Consider the following 20,254-nt stretch of genomic DNA (forward strand, 5'->3'; position numbering starts at 1 on the left):
CATGAACCCTACGTCTAAATACTGGTGTGTGAAAAAATATTTAGACACAGGGTTCATAAGTTACAGAGAAGGAAGACGGGTGAATGAAAAATATGTTAAAAAGGTAGAACATGTTAGTAAGCAGATAGGAAATAGTTAATAATGGGGGGGGGGTGGTTAACTGAAAATGAGAGACCTGTTAATAGGAAGTATGAAATGTTAAACTCGTGAACCCTACGTCTGAATACCGGTGTGTGAAAAAATATTTAGACACAGGGTTCATAAGTTACAGAGAAGGAAGACGGGTGAATGAAAAATATGTTAAAAAGGTAGAACATGTTAGTAAGCAGAGAGGAAATGGTTAATAATAAACACATGTTAATGAGCAGAGAGGAAATGGTTAATAAAAAAGAATGTTAGAAGTGACGGATAAGAATGGGAAAGAAGCAAGACAGGTTAATAATGAACAGACATGTTAGAAAGGAGGAATAGAGGGAAAAGGGACACCACTCACCATCATCATGATGCCTCCCATCTCCTACTTTCCCACTGGTGGTGGCTTATCCTGGGGAATCACTTCCAGGGAAGGCGAGCATCGAGATGGAAGCCAGGAAGGATGACCTCCAAGAGACTGAGAAGATGGCAATGCCATCTCCCAAGCATGTGCAAGAGCATGATCTCTCTGAGAAGGAGCTATCACAGACTGAGTGGATAGCACTGCCATCCCTTCAGTTTGTTCAAGCTTCATCTCAGGAAGATCAAACACAGGCTTGGGAGCTGGCACTGCAATCTCCTCAGGCTGTTCAAGGTCTTCCAAAGGATTAGCTATCACAGACTGAGTAGATGGCAGTGCCATCTCTTCAGTTTGTTCTAGCTCCTCCTCAGGAAGATCAAGCACAGGCTGGAGAGGTGGCAGTGCCATCTCCTCAGGCTGTTGGAGAGCATCTCCAGCCTCCACCCTCTGCTGCCTGATGGACTTCCGCACCTAGAAGGGAAAAAAAAAGTGTCAGAAACGGGTCAGAATATTAAATCTCAAACTATACAGAACCTCCAGTTCCATAGCATTCATTAAGAAAACAAGAGGCCCAAGGGCCTTGAATCGCTCTTGTGATTAATTGTACAACCTATCACTTCTTTTTAAAGCCTTTAAATATCCTGTATATTTAGATAAAGCCTTGAAATTCCAAAAGTAAATCATGACCTACATTTTGGTTCAAACACTCCGAGAACCCAGGATGAATCAACTGACAAAGTGTGATGAATCAAAGCCCCTTATTATCTTAATTATTCAGATATAGCCATGAGATTATGAGATTTCATTTGATGATTCTTAGTGAATTAGGACCTGAAATATTTGAATATAGCCATAAAATTTCAAAAGTAGGTCACAGTGACCTTTTTAGTTGACCTTCTCTGAAGAACCAAGATGCATCAACGGACAAAGTTTGATGATTCTTAGCCAATTAGGACCTGAGGTATTTAAATATAACCATAAAATTTCAAAAGTAGGTTATGGTGACCTACTTTTTTTGGTTGACATTCTCCGAGGACCCAAGATGCATTAATTGACTAAGTTTGATGATTCTAATCCGATAAGTACCTGAGATATTTAAATATAGACTTAAAATTTCAAAAGTAGGTCTTGGTGACCTACTTTTTACTTGTGGTTTTCCGAAGATCTAAAGATGCATCTATTGACAAAATTTGATGATTCTAAGCCAAAAAGTACCTGAAATATTTAAATATAGCCATGAAATTTCCAAAGTAGGTCACAGTGACCTTCTTTCTAGTTGACATTCTCTGAGGACCCAGGATGCATCACCTGACAAAAATTAATGATTCTAAGCCAATTAGAACCAGAAAATATTTAAATGTAGCAATAAAATTTCAAAAGAAGATCATGGTAACCTTAAATACAGCCATAAAATTTTAAAAGTAGGTCATGGTGATCTACTTTTTAGTTTAAACTCTCTGAGGAACCAAGATGCATCGACTGACAAAGTTTGATGATCATAGGACTGATAGTGTCCAAAATATGCCTCTAAAACAATTTGAAAAGGAATGCCTGCAAAATTCAAGAAGTAGGTCACTGTGACCTACTTTTTGATAAATATGTTTTAAGTTCCTTAGATGAATCAATTTACAAGATTTGATGATTCTAAAGTTTTAAGTATTTGCAATGATGACCCATAAATGTTTTCAACAAGATTAGCCATAAAATTCAAAATAGTAGGCCATAGTGACCTACTTTTCAGTTAAAGTACTTTGAGGACCTACGATGCATCAACTGACAAAGTTTAATGATCATAGGCATTAAAGTGTCCAAAATATGCATCAAAATCATTTTAAACACAAATGCCAGAAAAATTATACAAGAGGCCCATGGGCCACAATGCTCACCTGAGTCAATATGGCCCTGCTGTTCTTCATCAGCAGATTTCTATTCATACGTAAAGCTTTGATCAGCTGTTCTAGGTATACCCTACCCCCAGGTGCCATGTTTTGAATGAAATTGAAACTAAACTTTTTGAGGATGCTTCTATATTCATTTAACTAATCATGGCTTTGCTGTTCTTGTAAACGGAATTTTAAAGATGTCTGCCACCCTTTCTGGGGGGGGGGGGGGGGGGGGGGGGCCATGATATGAACAAACTTGACTCTACACTACCTGAGGATGCTTCCATATGAATATGAGGCCAAAATTTTTTTATTTTCTGATTTATGGAATTTTTTTCTCAAAAATTTGAGTCGGGTGGTCGAAATAAAAATAAAAATAAAAGCTTTAAGTATAAGCAGTCGGTCAGAAAAATAAAAATAAAATGAAAACATAGGTAATCAAAGATTACGAAGCTCACCTCGACGAATGTTATCTTTAAGTAAGACAAATTTCACATCATATTCTTTTTTTAGTTTGTGTACATCCCAAGATCAATATCCATGCAAGTTTGGTTTAAGTACAACTTATAGTTACTAGGAAACAGACCTGTTCAAAAAACGTTTATCCTGTTTACTAATCAAGAAAATTTTGGTCAGTTCCAACATCCAAAATAAGTCTGGAAGTTTTCATCCTCAGATGCACCATCTATGCAAGTTTAATCATAACAGGCCATAATGTTATATAGTTACTCCAAAAAAAGTATCCTGGACACTCATCTGGAAAATGCAGGTCAGATTCAGAATCCAAAGCAAATCTGAAAGTGACCGTCCCTAGCTACATCATCCATGCTAATTTGGTTAAAATATGGCAAAAATTCACTCATGTGGAAGATCTAGGTCGAACCAGCAGGTTGGTTAAATAGTGTACATCCCAAGATGCATCATCCATGCAAGTTTGGTCAAGGTAGGGCTTATAGTTTCTTGGGAATGGATCTGCTCCAAAACCTTTAACCTGGTCACTCATCTGGAAAATCTAGGTCAGATCAAGCATTTGAAGCAAGTGTGGTAGTGTCCATCCCTTGATGCATCATCATTGCAAGTTTGGTCCAGGTAGAGCTTAAAGTTACTTGGGAATGGACCTACTCCAAATACCTTAACCTGGTCACTCATCTGGAAAATCTAGGTCAGACCCAGCATCTGTAGCAAGTGTGGTAGTGTCCATCCATAGATGCATCATCCATGCAAGTTTGGTCAAGGTAGGGCTTATAGTTACTTGGGAATGGACCTGCTCCAAAAAACTTTGACCTGGTTACTCATCTGGAAAATCTAGGTCAGATCCAGCATCTGAAACAAGTGTGATAGTGTCCATCCCTAGATGCATCATCCATGCAAGTTTGGTCCAGGTAGGGCTAATAGTTACTTGGGTATGGACCTGCTCCAAAAACATTAACCTGGTCACTCATCTGGAAAATGTAGGTCAGGTCTAGCACCTGAAGCAAGTGTGGTAGTGTCCATCCATAGATGCATCATCCATGCAAGTTTGGTCAAGGTAGGGCTTATAGTTACTTGGGAATGGACCTGCTCCAAAAACTTTAACCTGGTTACTCAACTGGAAAATGTAGGTCAGATTAGGCATCCGAAGCAAATGTGGTAGTGTCCATCCCTAGAAGCATCATCCATGCAAGTTTGGTCAAGGTAGGGCTTATAGTCACTTGGGAATGGACCTGCTCCAAAAACTTTAACCTGGTCACTCAACTGGAAAATCTAGGTCAGATCAAGCATCCGAAGCAAGTGTGGTAGTGTCCATCCCTAGAAACATCATCCATGCAAGTTTGGTCCAGGTAGAGCTTATAGTTACTTGGATATGGACTTGCTTTTAAAACTTTAACCTGGTCACTCAACTGGAAAATGTAGGTCAGATCCAGCATCTGAAGCAAGTGTGGTAGTGTCCATCCATAGATGCATCATCCATGCAAGTTTGGTCAAGGTAGGGCTTATAGTTACTTGGGAATGGACCTGCTCCAAAAACTTTAACCTGGTTACTCAACTGGAAAATGTAGGTCAGATTAGGCATCCGAAGCAAATGTGGTAGTGTCCATCCCTAGAAGCATCATCCATGCAAGTTTGGTCAAGGTAGGGCTTATAGTTACTTGGGAATGGACCTGCTCCAAAAACTTTAACCTGGTCACTCAACTGAAAAATATAGGTCAGATCAAGCATCCGAAGCAAGTGTGGTAGTGTCCATCCCTAGAAGCATCATCCATGCAAGTTTGGTCAAGGTAGGGCTTATAGTTACTTGGGAATGGACCTGCTCCAAAAACTTTAACCTGGTCACTCAACTGGAAAATCTAGGTCAGATCAAGCATCCGAAGCAAGTGTGGTAGTGTCCATCCCTAGAAACATCATCCATGCAAGTTTGGTCCAGGTAGAGCTTATAGTTACTTGGATATGGACTTGCTTTAAAAACTTTAACCTGGTCACTCAACTGGAAAATGTAGGTCAGATCCAGCATCTGAAGCAAGTGTGGTAGTGTCCATCCCTAGAAGCATCATCCATCTAAGTTTGGTCAAGGTAGGGCTTATAGTTACTTGGGAATGGACCTGCTCCAAAAACTTTAACCTGGTCACTCAACTGGAAAATATAGGTCAGATCAAGCATCCGAAGCAAGTGTGGTAGTGTCCATCCCTAGAAGCATCATCCATGCAAGTATGGTCCAGGTAGAGCTTATAGTTACTTGGGAATGGACTTGCTTTTAAAACTTTAACCAAGATGCTAATGCTGACGCCAACACCGATGCCGGGGGTATAGCATAAGCTCATCTCAACTTCGTTGAGGTGAGCTTAAAATGCAATAAAAATTTTATTTTTAATTAAGGATGGATTTTTTTTTTCTATGACCTTAATTTGTTAGGAAAAAAAAAGTTATTTGAAAAAACTTATGTATACAAAACACAAAACTGGTACTGTTAATGTATCAATGAACTATTTTAAATTGAACTTTCTCTTAGATATATGGGGCAGGGGGTGCATTTCTAGTAATAACAGCTCGCAGTTTCTAACATTAATGCAAATCAAGCATACAAATCTGTAGTCTTCTCTCAGTTATCAAATATCATATTAGTGTCACCACAGTAAAACTTATAGGACTTATATCACATCCCTCATAAACTTTTCAGAATCTTTTATTTTTCGGTATTCAGCAAATTACAAGATTTGAGGATTTTGAACTAGCTCTGGCAAAGTTATGGCAAAAATACAGTGAGACATTCAATGGATCTGCTAAAATAAATTAATTCACAGAAGTGCACATGAAACATGATAAAAAGAAAAGTTGTATAATATTTTTTTTAATGCAATTCCAATTAATATATATGTAGGTGGATTGTCTTAAAATTGAGTTTAAAAAATCTTTAAAATGTATTTCAACGTGGACGAAGGGTGATCAAAAAGTTTGCGAACTATCTCTATATTTAAAAAACCACAATTCAGATCAGAATGAAATTTGGCACGTTCCATAAATAGCAGATGTTAAAAAATGTTTTGCTCCATGTTTGTGACGTCACAATGTAAAAATGACGTCAGTCTGTAGCTATAGGTCACTTGTGAAAAAAAATGGTTGACTCAGTCGTACTCGAGAATGAACAGCTGTAAAGTTTAACATATATCTCTGAAATTCCTTTGCAGTAGAACATGATAATTTGTACAAGTTTTATGAAGACAAAAGACTTACCAGAAGTTCACTCATTAATTGGATTGAATGTTTTAGTGAAGGCAGGGAGATGGTTAAAAATGATGTTTGTTCTGTTGCCCAGCGAAAGCAAGTCAGTAAAAAGATGTGTCTTTAGTTGAGCAATTTGTTTTGAAAGATCGCCAAGTTACAGTAAGAAAAATAGTTGAATATCTGAGCAATAATATAAATATGAAATCCCTAAAATATCATTTACTTTAGACTTTGAACTTATGAGTTATGAAAAAAAAGAAGGCCCCCATACTTTTTCCTCATTGGATAAACGATGCTCCCGAGACGGAGGACTCGGGTTCTGATGGTCACCATGCTAATTCTGGGAAGGGATATCCTTATCCACCCATCCTATTGCCCAGATTTGACTATTTCTGACAGATGGTCTGTTCTTGTTACAAGAAATTACTTGCATGGTCAGAAATATAAGACTCTGAAAAATATCTTAGCTTCTGTGAACAGACCGCTACAAAGCATGTCACGTGACTGCCTGGATTACGTGATTTGTGCTTGGGCAGAACAATGCCAGATGTGCATCAAAATTGGAGAGGACTACTTTAAAAAATAATAAACACTGAAACCTCATTTTATTTCTTTTAAGTAAGTAATTCAATTAGTTCGCAAACTTTTTGATCACCCCTCATATTGAAGCAATTGTCAAAGATAATATGTACTCAAACCTTTCAAAACAAGCGGTTGACAGAACCTTGATTCCCACGTGACCCACTGCATGACATTTGATCAAAATAACTGTTTCGTCTATTTCATTCAATCTTTCATTAAAAGTTAATCTGAAAATTATACTTTTTCTAATATATGACATTGACATGTCACTTTTTAAAATGACTATTTAAAAATATATGAAACCCTCCAATTCTGACATTTTGACGCTTTGTCACTTTTTAAAATGACTATTTAAAAATATATGAAACCCTCCGATTTTGACATGTCACTTTTTTAAAATGACTATTTAAAAATATATGAAACCCTCCGATTCTAACATTTTGGCACTATGCTGTGCAGTGACTATTCACACTTCGAATACTGTGTTTGGATGAATATTAGCATAGTTGATTGTGAAAGAATTTGGCCGAGCCGAACCAAGCCGGGTAAACCCCGGTACACTCTTAGAATCAAGCGAACAGACTCATGTAAAGTAAAAGAAATATTGTATTTCTATCATAAAACATTAACTAGCATAGAAAAGGACTACACTTTTTGCAAAAATGTTCATTTCACAAGCGTACCTTGATCAAAAGCTTCACATCTCAAAACAAACAATTTTCAACACTACTATCCCCATGGACGCCAAGTTGAAGCCGCCCGAGCCTATCAAATTTTTCCGGCTCCATCGGCTCACCTGGCTTGATCTGTGTGCAATACCAGCTCAGAATCAAGTGTGTCGCCGGTCATAGCCAGTTTACCTGGGCGAGCCGGATGGTCAGAATCAAGTATGCTAATTATTTACCACAGCTAATGACAAATCGCATTTGAAAGGCTTATGAAAAGTTTATTTTTATATCTTTCATTTTTTCATTGACTAAAAATAAACTATTGGCAGGAGAAATATAAATAAAATTGAATTTGGGACTTTTATTATTATTTCATTTTAGCCCAAATTAGAGTTGGCACTCCCGTAAAACAGGATATAATAAAATGTTTGCCTGACTAATCATGGCTTTGTTGTTCTTGAGAATAAGATTATTAAAGACATTTCCTATAAAATTAATGTTCTTTTGTAAAATTTTGATCCCCAATTATGGCCCCACCTTACTACTGGGGGATGCCTTGAACAAACTTGAATCTACACTACCCAAGGATGATTCCAAATCAATATGACTAATTGTGGCTTTCTTCTTGAGAAGATTTTTAAAGATTTTTTTCTCTATATTCCTTTATAAAACTTTGATCCCCCATTGTGGCCCACCCTACCCCCGGGGGGTCATGATTTGAACAAACTTGAATCTACACTATGTAATGAAGATTTCACATAAGTTTCAACTTTTTCCATACCTGAGAATACCTAATTCATATAAATATGACTAATCCAGGGTTAGAAACTCCCTAAAATTATAACTCACAAATAATTGCGAGTACCAAGAAAGTGAACTCACAATTTTATTTTTTTAAATTTTCATATAAAGTAAAATTTTATATAAATTAAATACATGTAACTTAAGGAAAAAGTAACTACTGTACAATACACAAAATACAACTACAGGGTGACTTTTATTTAAATTACTGATTTAAATCAAAAGCATTGTGTTCTGTCATATTATATAATTTTGCTACAGTTTCAATGCAAAAAAATCAACTCGCAAGTTTTTGCGAATTACCTATTTTTTAACTTGCAATTTTGGAATTTTGCGAGTTGTATATAGTGAATTTCGAACCCTGTAATCGATACTTAGCTGTTCCGGATTAATTTATTCTGATTTATTATTAAATATATATATAATTTAATTTTAGTTGTAACATGTGTTTGGTTGGATAAAAGATTTTGTTTGTATCGTATAACATAAGTTGCCTACATCACAATGAGTTATGTCAAAAAACGTATTATTCCACTTGACGTTACTTTAAAATATGCTTAATTTGAAGCCATTTTTGGAGGAAAAATTATCTTATTGTCTACACTCAAATTAAACTATAAGGAATGAAGCTTATTTTAACCTATGTCATACAATATAACATAACTTGGGGCAGTTTACAGTTTTTTATAAACTGCTTTGCTAGAGATAGATATATTCATACATTTTTATGTGTTTCTGATCTGATAATTTTTTTATGTATCATGGTATATTGAAGAATAAAGGCCGTGGTATTTGTTTGATCTCAGCAATGTAACAGTAGTAGAATATACGGAATGTTGTGCTCAATAGAGTTGGATTTTAGATGTGTCTTATTAAAATCTACATTTTGGGTGGTCTATAGCAAATGCAATGAAGATCACTCTAAGTAGAAGTAAAAATGTTATGGGGATTCTTGGGGTATAACACATTTTACTGGGATTCTTGGGGTGTAATACATTTTATTTGATTTCTTAGGGTGTAATACCACATTTTCGGAAAAAGGAATGCAGGGAAGAATCTTGGAAGATACTTCTAGTTTTAGATGTTATGATACAAGAACTAGGGCTGGATCAATAAATCCATATATCAATATGTATCAATATTTAAGAATATATTGTATAACAAGAGGCCTAAGGGCCTTAACAGTCACCTGAGTATGACACAACAATATAAAGGATGCATAGAGTATAAAATGAACTGAAAAGTAAGACTTTGTTGCCCAAAAGCAAGAAAAATAGGGTGATCATGATCAACAAAATAATTGGTCTTGATATTCATTAACAGTTCATAAATTAGGTTCTAATCTATTCCCCATTTATCATCATCACCATACAGTATATTAACAAATTTTCAATGCTTCTGTACTATTTTAATCCCTTGTTGAAATCTCTTACATTGGCCTCTCTTGGTCTTTGATGAACATTTAATAAGACAAGTTATTTTTGTCTCATTTTTATTTTTCTACTACTTACAAGTCTATCTGATCATTAAAACTATGAAAGAACTTTTTGTATTATACAATAAAAATTCTTGCATAATTCTCTTATTCTATTTACCTTTCAAGTACATTATTTACAGTGATTAATTACCAAAAGTAAATGGCAAAGGAGAATAACTCCTCTCAGTAGAATACAAACTAATAGAGCCCTGGCCAAGACCAGAACACTTGACCAAATGGTCCAGATGTTCAAAAATCTGGTAAAAATTCCCTTCCTTATAAAATCTTTTACTCTGTTTGCCTCCGATATGCCCAGGTGCAGAGAAGAATTTTAAGGAACTACAGATTCACTCTATTATCAATAGAGCCCCCCCCCCCCCCCCCCCCGAAACTTCAGAGCCTCTCACCCTGGGACCATAAGTTTGCTCATCATAACTAATCACTTTGTTTATCTGCTTAACACTAAGGAGCAAACAGGATTATTTAATAGAATTAATGCATTTTCACTATATTATCAAGAGCCTCACCCTCACACCAGCACATCTGACCCAGGGGTCATGAAATTCACTAGTCTGGAAGAAGCACTCTTGCTCATCATAACTATACACTTAGCTTCTTTGCTTTTTTAACCAGAGGCAGAAAAGGATATTTTCAAAAAAATTTTGCTTTTTCACTTAATAATCAATAGACCCCCCCCCCCCCCCCCCCCCCCCGAGAACCCTTGAACCTGGGGTCAAAAAATTCACAATTTTTGGAGAGGCATCTTTGTGTATCATAACAATGTACTTAGTTTGTTTAAATAATACCCAGGGGCAGAGAAGAAGATTTTCAAAGAAATAATTCACCTTCACCATAGGATCTATATAGACCGGCCCTAGCACCAGAACTCCTGTCCCCGGGGCCATAAATTTCACAATTTTGGAAAAGGAAGCACCAGAACCCCTGACCCTGGGGCCATGAATTTCATAATTTTGGTTAGGGCTCAATGCTTATTACAATCATGCCAACAGTTTGACTGCTTGATATACAGGAGTAAAGAAGATTTTTAAAGATTGCATTAATTTTCGTGGTTTTAGCCCCACTCCTTAGGCCCCAGGGGGACAGGGGCCACGAATTTCAAAATTTTTAATCCCCATCACCCATAGATGCTATATGTCAAAATTGGTTGAAATTGGTTCAGTGGTTTCAGAGAAGAAGCTAAAAATGTTCAAGAGTCTGCAACCGACGGACCACGCACGACGGACGACGACGGAAAAAACAGATAGCAATAGGTCACCTGAGTGACACAGGTGACCTAAAAAATGGGAATATGTGTCCATGAGGCAGTTTTACTTATAATTCAATCTGTAAAACAGTTGGAAATTTCAATCACCAAAGATTATATTTGACTGTTCCAAATTAAATCTGAACAATAATGATTTAAACATTAAAGCTGACATAAATTCCTAAAAATGTGACATTTTCATCTATGTACAACTGTTTCATACAAACCATTGCTGTATTCCACCATATTTCTTTCAGATACCTGTCTTATTGTTACGATATATACCTCCATGTGCTTGTTACACTTGAGTGAATTTTTGGTTTGACTATCGACTTATGCTCATCTTCGATGGTAAAGCATTTGGAAACACATGAATTCATTAAAACGTATCAAAACCACAACAGATATAAACAGTTATAACAATATTTATAAATTTTTATTGTTTTGAATTACAAATGTAAACTAGAACTGTCCAAAAGGGACAAATACCCCCGCTGGGTTTTTCAGAGAAGGTACCAAATCACTAACGATTTCTAGATGTGAGAGATGTTCACAATTTGCTTAAACATTTAGACTGAAAATTTAATTACTCATTATATTTTTTTTTAATGAATGAAACCAAGGTGCAGCCTAATAAAACATCAATACTAGTAATTACAGTGTTTTTTATTACATTGAGAAAATAGTTTGCAACTATCTGTCATCTTTGTGAGACATGACACTATGCAAACTGATTGTTGAAAAAAAAAAATATCATAATTAATTATACAAAATCAAATTGATCTTAATACCTTTATATCAAACTCAATTTAAAAATAAAAGGCTGGTTCCAGTAACTATGTATTTTGACAGACATGAATTACAATTAAGAGACTTAGACAACAGAGATTTTTATTTCTTTCTGCCCAATTCCCAGGAGATATAGATAAGACCTGCTTGATCAGAGATGCCCTAACAAATCGCTGATGAGTCCGGGTTCGGCTGAATGGAATAGGCTTGGATTCGGCTGCTTCACAAACCGTCCACACTGAACTCATTTATTAATCTTTAACTGGATGCATGTCCACTCATAACTCCCAAGGGACAAATGGATTTACATATCTGCTGTGTAATGTAAAAACTGTTTTTAATACTTCGTGTTTTTTTTTAAAGTTCTAATGAGTAGTTTTAAGCTGTAGTTTACATTTTTGTACAGATGTTCTAGATTCTAAGTCTCAAACCTTAGACATGAACCCGAAATGACTAAGTCAATAAAAATGAAAAAAAAAACCTGTAAAATGCAGTTATCAAATAATGTTGAAAATACCAGGTGCACATCTTCATATGGTAAATAATAAGTGTACATATTTTCATACAAATCTATGCAATAGTCTCTGGGAACAGATCCGGACAAAACCACATAATGAAAATGAAAAAACCACCTGTAAAATGCAAAAAATTATCCAATCATGATGAAAATATCAGGTGCACACCTTCATATGGTAAAGAATAAGTGTACAAATTTTCAGACAAATCCTTGCAACAGTTTCTAAGAAATAGTCCGGACAAAATTTCGTCTACAGACAGACGGACAAGCTGATTCCAATATACCCCCCCCCCCCTAAACTTCGTTTGCGGGGGGTATAAAAAATGCAAGTTTGGAACTGAAAAATATAGTTGCACATGTATTTTTTTAAAGTAGTCGCCAATATATGCATTAAAAACCCTGAAATAATAAGCAGTAAACTTTGTGAACACAATTTGAAATTATCTATCATTAGAATGGAACAAACAACCAGTATCTTTACTGCACATATCCACATGCACTTGATGCATGTCCAGAAAACATGTCGAATGCTGTAAACTTATTCATACCTGGTAATAAGACCACTGCAATGGTTCGAAAATGTGCACATTCCTAGTGATTTACACCCTGAATTCCATTTATTGAAATATGCATCACAAAAAAGTGATAAACTCCATAAAAACTCGACAGTAACTGTTAAGTATACAATGTACAGTCTAAGCGTCAATACACTTAGTCCATGCTGATCTGCTGATCAGATTGAAACCCATTCACTAACTATCGCTATAAAATTTCAAAAGATTTCAGACGGATCCAGACAAGAAATTTTTAGAAAAATAAATAAACAAGAAAATCTATTTTGGGCTGGGAGATGGACACATCTAATAGACAATTTCCTCTAGTATCTTTCTATATGCTTTGACTGTTGAAATTATTACATGTCTAGAAATAATTCACATTCACATGTGGGAATGAAATAATTTGTACAAGGATGAAAAATAATGCCTTTTTAAGAGCTCATGTCAGCTTTAAGGAGATAGAACATTCCTAATAATATTACTTAACACAGAGACAACTAGTGCTGTACGTATCTCCAGGCCAGTAGGAAGCAATTTCAGTTTGGGGGGGGGGGGGGGGGGCACAGTCATACATTTTCAGTTGGGGGCACTATCAACTTCAAAAAATTCCTTGACAAGCAAATAAAAAAAGGGTAATCAGACATTTTTATTGAGGGGGCACAAGCATATAATAGCTATATTTTCTATTATAAGTAATCTATATATCGGTTCCTACAGCCATGACTTCAACACGTTGAATTTACAGATGTTAAAGTGTATTTTGTAGTGACAGTGAGACAAGAACTATGAAATGAGTCATGAAGAAAACCCAGTTCTTGTAGAATTCACGCATTAGAAAGAATCCAAAATAGTTGCATCTTATCAAAATTTTTTGCTCAATATAAACAGCCCTAATACAAGCTGGGATAAATAAATAAACAAGAGGCCCATGGGACACAATGCTCACCTGAGTCAATATACCCCTGTTGTTCTTCGTCAGCAGATTTTCCTCCTATATATTCATATGTAAAGTTTTGATCGCCTGTCACCAAACTTGAATCTATACTACCTGAGGATGCTTCCATATCAATATGACTCATCATCGCTTTGTTGTTCTTGAGAAGATTTTTTAAAGATATTTCCTATACATGTTCTATTGTAAAACTTTGATCCCCCATTATGGCCCCACCCTACCACTGGATGATGCCTTGAATAAACTTGAATCTACAATACCTGGATGCTTCCATATCAATATGATTAATCATGGCTTTCCTGTTCTTGAAAAGATTTTTAAAGATTTTTCCTATATATTCCTATGTAAATTTTTTATCCTATGTAAAACTTTGTGGCCTCACCCTACCCTCAGAGGTCATGATTTGAAAAAAAAATTGAATCGACACTACCTAAGGATGATTCCATATTCAGTATGACTAATCATGGCTTTGTTGTTCTGTAGAAAAAGATTTTAAAGATTTTTTTCTATATATTCCTATGTAAAACTTTGATGACCCATTGTGGCCCCACCCTACCCCTGGGGGTCATGATTTGAACAAACTTGAATCAACACTACCTGAGGATGATTCCATATCAATATGACTAATTGTGGCTTTGTTGTTATTAAGAAGAAGAATTTTAAAGATTTTTCCTATATATTCCTATGTAAAACTTTGATCCCCCATTCTGGCCCCACCCTAACCCTGGGGGTCATGATTTGAACAAACTTGAATCTACTCTACCTGAAGATGATTCCATATCAATATGACTAATTGTGGCTCTGTTGTTCTTGAGAAGAAGATTTTTTAAGATTTTTGCTATATATTCCTATGTAAAACTTTGATTCCCCATTGTGGCCCACCCTACCCCTGGGGGTCATGATTTGAACAAACTTGAATCTACACTATGTAATGAAGGTTTCACATAAGTTTCAACTTCTCTGGCCCAATGGTTCTTGAGAAGAAGATTTTTAAAAGATGACACCAAATTTTCACAAATTCTTAATTATCTCCCCTTTGAAGAGGGCATGGCCCTTCGCTTGAACAAACTTTAACCCCCTTCACCCAAGGATGCTTTGTGGCAAGTTTGGTTGAAATTGGCACAGTGGTTCTGGAGATGAAGTCGAAAATGTGAAAAGTTTACAGACGGACAGACAGACAGACGGACTACAGACAAAATGTGATCAGAAAAGCTCACTTGAGCTTTCAGCTCATGTAAGCTAAAAAAAAATGAAAGTTGAAAATAACCACAACTAACTAAATCTTTCTGTAAAATTATAGAAAAAATAAAACTATAAAACTAATAAAACAATAAAACTAAAAGTACCAATATTTTCCAATCAGACAGGGAGAATTTGTGTTTTTTATACTTACCGGGAAGTCCATCACGTAGTCGCTGTGCCAGGCAGGGGGTCGTCGAATCCTCCCAGATCGTCTAGGTTCCATCTAGATAAAAATAAAAATTTATCAGTATATGTCCCAGGTCAAAAATTAATATTTTCCTTAAATTTCAAATTATATGGCACTAGAGCATCCAGTTTTTCCAGGCTTGTATTTAAGTGAGGTTACAGAACTCCCAATTTGGTAAAATTAACCCATATGTTCTCTGAGTATTTCAACTCTTTTTTTTTCCAATGAAAGGTTCTCAAGGTTCCTTGTCCTTTTGCTTACTCATATAAAATATTTTCCTTAATGCTTTTAATTGTCCTAGTAAAGAAATCTTATTCATAATTAAAATACACACAATGTCAACATACTTTGCATAGCAAAATTTTACATAAAGGGCAGGTAAACTTGACATTTATTGAAGGAATAATAGTCATGCATTATACTGTACCAGTCAGAGTTATCTTTTTTACCAGAGTTTCAATGAATATTAAAGATTGAAATGTTAAAAGCTAGGTTCAGAAATAAACAACTTACTTTTCTTCAGACAATATTCATTAAAATACCATGTGGTAATTGTGGCCCCTTGTTCATTAATATATGTATCTTTAAGGAGCCTCTATGTATACACTTATAATTAAAATAAGATTTTGGGGCACTAAGAAAACTGTACGTACCACATAAAGGTGTAAATACAGAGTTTATAAGCCCTTCAACTGATTCTAAGGTTCCATGTGAAGAATGTTAACTCATTATTGGGGGCTGTTTACAACAGGTGCAAGATAGCTAAATAATTTTTAAGTATGTGTATCAGTTTAATACTCAAGTCCTTGGTGGGGCAGTGGTCAATGTTTGATCTACATATGCAGTCATAGAGTAAGAGGATCAGTTAGACTTCATGTTGCGGGTTCATGAAAATTTCAACTTACCCACACGAGACGGTATTTTTCCACTCTTCATCATAATTAATTTCAAAGCAAAGTGATAACACTTCTTTTCTAAGCAATTTTCATTTAAACTAGAAATATGTCCATAGGACATGAAGGCCCCACCGAGGGTATATTAATAATGCAATAATTTGTATAAGTGTATGAAATTTGATGAGAATATCTTGAATAGTTTCTTTAAAATTGAAATCTAAAAAGTTGGATATAGATTGATTGATTGATTGTATGTTGTTTTACGTCCCATTCGAGAATTTTTCACTCATATAGAGACGTCACCATATACCGGTGAAGGGCTTCAAATTTTGACCTTTACTCAGCACTCAGGGCCATTGAGCAGTGAGGGATCTTTATCGTGCCAACGCCTGCTGTGACACGGGCCTCGGTTTTTAAGGTCTCATCCGAAGGACCCGCAACTTTCACTTCAAAGTGCCGAGCGCATGGCGAAGGAACAGTTGCTACCCATTTTTTATCGACTTAGGTCAGTCGCGGCGGAGATTCAAACTCACGACCTCCCGATCACGAAGCGAGCGCTCTACCGACTGAGCTACCGTGAACGGTAGTTGGATATAGATGATAAATTCTCACCAAATTATGTATAAGTGCATAAGCTTACATAAATACATCTTATAATAAATGGTTTCTTTAAAACTAAGCAAAATGCAAATCGAAGAAAAGTGAGGTCAAAGTCAAAGGAAAGTTCAAGGTCAAACATTTTTGATGCAGTTGAATAGTTCTCACAAATACATATCAGCAAATCAAGTTTGATATGAATATTTTGATGAATAAATGAAGTTAAGGTCAAAGGAAAGGTCAAGGTCAAAAAATGTTGATGCAGTTGAAAAGCTTACATCAGTATGTATTAGCATATGGAATTTGATAAAAATATTATGAATGGTTTCTTGAAAACTGAGGTAAACACAAATTGATAAAAGTTAGGTCAAGGTTAAATGAAGGTCAAGGTAAAAAATGTTGATGCAGTTGAATTGCTTACATTAGTATGTATTAGAATATGAAGTTTGAGAAAAATATCTTCAAAAGTTTCTTTAAAACTAAGCTAAAAACTAATTTAAGAAAAGTGAGATCAAGTTCAAAGGAAAGGTCAAGGTAAAAAAATGTTGATGCAGTTGAATAGCTCTCATTATTATGTATCGACATATGAAGTTTGATTACACTATCTTGAATGGTATCTTTAAAACTGAGCTATACACTAATTAAAGAAAAGTGAGGTCAAGGTCAAAGGAAAGGTCAAGGGCAAAAAATGTTGATGCAGTTGAATAGCTCTCATTATTATGTATCAACATATGAAGTTTGATTACACTATCTTGAATGGTATCTTTAAAACTGAGTTATACACTAATTTAGGACAAGAGGCCCAAGGGCTTTAACGGTCACCTGAGTACAATACAACAACTGATAAATGAAGCTTTGCTGCCCATAAGCAAGAAAAATAGTATGATTAGGATCAACAAAATAATTGGTCTAGTATCTATCTGTCCCATTACCATGCAGACTATTAACAAAATGTCTATTTTTTAACCCTGTATAACTACCTCTTACATTGGCCTCTCTTGGCCTTTGAAGAACATTTAAAAAGATGTTATTTTTGTCTCATTTTTATTCATATTATTTCCAAGTCTACCTTATCATTAAAACTATGAAAGTACTTTTTGTATTAGACAATAAATATTCTTGCATAATTCTCATATTCTATTAACCTTTCAAATACATTGTTTACAGTGATTAATTATCAAAGGTGAATGGCAAAGGGGAATAACTTTGCTCAGCAGAATACAAGTTAATAGAGCTCTGGCCGGGACCAGAACACTTAACTAAATGGTCCAGGTGTTCAAAATTCTGGTAAAAATACCTTTGCATATTAAAACTTTTACTCTGTTTGCCTTGAATATGCCAAGAAGCATAGAAGATTTTCAAAGAAATGCATTTCCACTATATCATTAAATAAGTAAAGCCCCACCCTTACACAAGAACATCTGACCCAGGGGCCATGAACTCACAATTCTGGAAGAAGCAGCCTTGCTCATCATCACCATACACTTGTTTCTTTGCTTTAGGCCAACATTTTTTCATTAAATGATTTACGGGAATTTTTTTTAAAAAATTGGGTCGGGGGGGATATATAAAAATAAAAATAAAATTCCATATTTTACACAGTCGACTAAAAAAATAAAAATAAAATTGGAAAAGGTGTCTGATTTTTTTTTTTTCAATTATTCGATAAAAATTGCCTTATTAACGGTGTGGACCTTAAAATATGATAACCCCAACACAAAAATTAATGTAGACTTTTAAACCCTTATAAGAAATGGGGGAAATCTAAGGAATTTCTTATCAAAATATTCATCATGACCACAACAAGATGACCAAAGAAAAAATGTTTGTAAAGAGAACCTCACTATGCTCAAAGAACTGAAAAAATCATGAACCAACAAAATCAAAAATGGAAAATGCAGTTTTATAAAGAGAATCTCAATACAATATAAAACCCAGAATCATGTTTTAAACCTGTATATTACAATACAGCATATAATTATGCATATTAAAAACTTCTGAAAGCTTGAAAGTATTAACACATTAATACTGTTTCGTTTGCAGTGTATGTTTATATATATTCAAAAATTATTTAACACACAACAAAATACTTCTGAATTTTCAGTCTGTACAGTGCTGCATATGATCTTTTTAAAATGTTAATATTACAAGTTTGAAAACATTTCTTGGATATACATGCAAGTTAGATACGCCACATTTTATTCTTCACAAAATTCGAACGTCTAGTTTCGATTTCCATTCTTTTATCATGTTCATCAAAAAGTATATCAAAATTGTAAAAGAGAACTACTGTATACGGTACTCAAAGCGAAAGTGACAGTCCTGTCAACATATCTTCTAGTAAAATTATGCCGATCATTTCTTTAATTTCTTTTTAACTCCGAAGTAACTTCATCATCGGACATACTCTAATTTACTTTCTTGTTAGCTATGGTTGACTTGCAAAAACTATCGTGTATAAGGACAAAGTATTCTCAACTTTTGTAAAACTTGACATTTCTACATCCATGTTGGCACATTTATACACTTCCGAAACACTTCTGATAACAAATGTAAATTGATTGGATGATAATAATGGCTTTCAATAAAGCAGCCAATCAGAATTGCCGACTTATTTGCACATTATTTTATTTTCTAAGTGCACTTGCATTGACGATCGGCGGGAAATTTAAAATTAAAAGCAACAACAGGGACTTTTATTTTTATTTGCTTTTTGCTAAAATTGCAGTCGGCGCTCCCGTAAATCATTTTATTAAAAAATGTTGGCCTTACAAGTAATAGCTTTTGAAAAAGCTTGCCTGACTAAATCAATCAATATCTATGGATCGTATAAGCAAGTGAAGTGCTAAACGTTTCCGTCATCAAGGAGCGACATAGTTGCGATACTTCATTACACAAGATGTACAATTGACTTTCTCAAATGCGATAACTAGATATTACAGATTAATGAATATCTAAGATATTATTTGTTTAAATGCAGGTAACAAATTCCGATGTAAATCAGCTTGCACAAAATCTAGCTCACTAAGTATGATCGTTTAGTTTCAGACCATGGAAAAATTTATCCTTATACTGCCTGACGCACGTGGCATCAGGCAATAACCAGTAGTAGAAAAAATATTTTAATAGAAATTATGCATTTTCATTATATAATCAATAGTCCCCCCCTTCACCAGAACCCCTGACCCAGGGGCCATGAAATTCACAATTTTGGAAAAGGCACTCTTGTTCATCATAACTATGTACTTAGTTACTTTATTTAATACCCAGGAGCAGAGAAGAAGATTTTCAATGAATTAATGCATTTTCACTATATAATCAATAGAGCTCTGCCCTAACACCAAAACCCATGACCCTGGGGCCATGAAATTCACAATTTTGGAAGAGGCACTCTTGCTCTTCATAACTATATATGTACTTAGTTACTTTATTTAGTACCCAGGAGCAGAGAAGAAGGTTTTTCAAAGGAATAATGCACTTTCACTACATGATCTATATAGCCCCACCTCAGCACCAGAACCCCTAACCCTGGGGCCATGAATTTCACAATTTTGGTAGAAAGATCAATGCTTATTACAATCATGCCAACAGTTTGACTGCTTGATGTCCAGGAGTAAAGAAGAAGATTTTTAAAAGATTGCATGAATTTT

At 35.1% G+C, this 20,254-nt stretch overlaps 1 protein-coding gene across 1 annotated transcript; it reads right to left on the minus strand.

The window, feature by feature from the left end:
• Positions 1 to 234: 234 nt before the first annotated feature.
• Positions 235 to 15,147, minus strand: LOC133183790 (uncharacterized). The gene is made up of 2 exons (XM_061318697.1): positions 15,076 to 15,147; positions 235 to 964 (listed from the first exon to the last, which is right to left on the minus strand). The coding sequence occupies exons 1-2, from the start codon at positions 15,145 to 15,147 to the stop codon at positions 518 to 520; spliced, it is 519 nt and encodes a 172-aa protein (XP_061174681.1). The 3' UTR covers positions 235 to 517.
• Positions 15,148 to 20,254: the final 5,107 nt, after the last annotated feature.

Source organism: Saccostrea echinata, unplaced genomic scaffold, assembly GCF_033153115.1.
Source record: "Saccostrea echinata isolate AGI-Se365-2 ecotype Australia unplaced genomic scaffold, CSIRO_AGI_Sech_v1 ptg000009l, whole genome shotgun sequence".
NCBI classification, from domain to species: Eukaryota; Metazoa; Mollusca; class Bivalvia; order Ostreida; family Ostreidae; genus Saccostrea; species Saccostrea echinata.

What these genes read in the sequence shown, in the direction of transcription:
- LOC133183790 (XM_061318697.1), bottom strand. Translation starts at nt 15,147, where the DNA reads ATGGAACCTAGACGATCTGGGAGGATTCGACGACCCCCTGCCTGGCAC. An exon ending in ACTACGTGATGGACTTCCCG is followed by an intron (nt 965 to 15,075) that starts GTAAGTATAAAA and finishes TTTCCCTTCTAG; the next exon opens with GTGCGGAAGTCCATCAGGCA.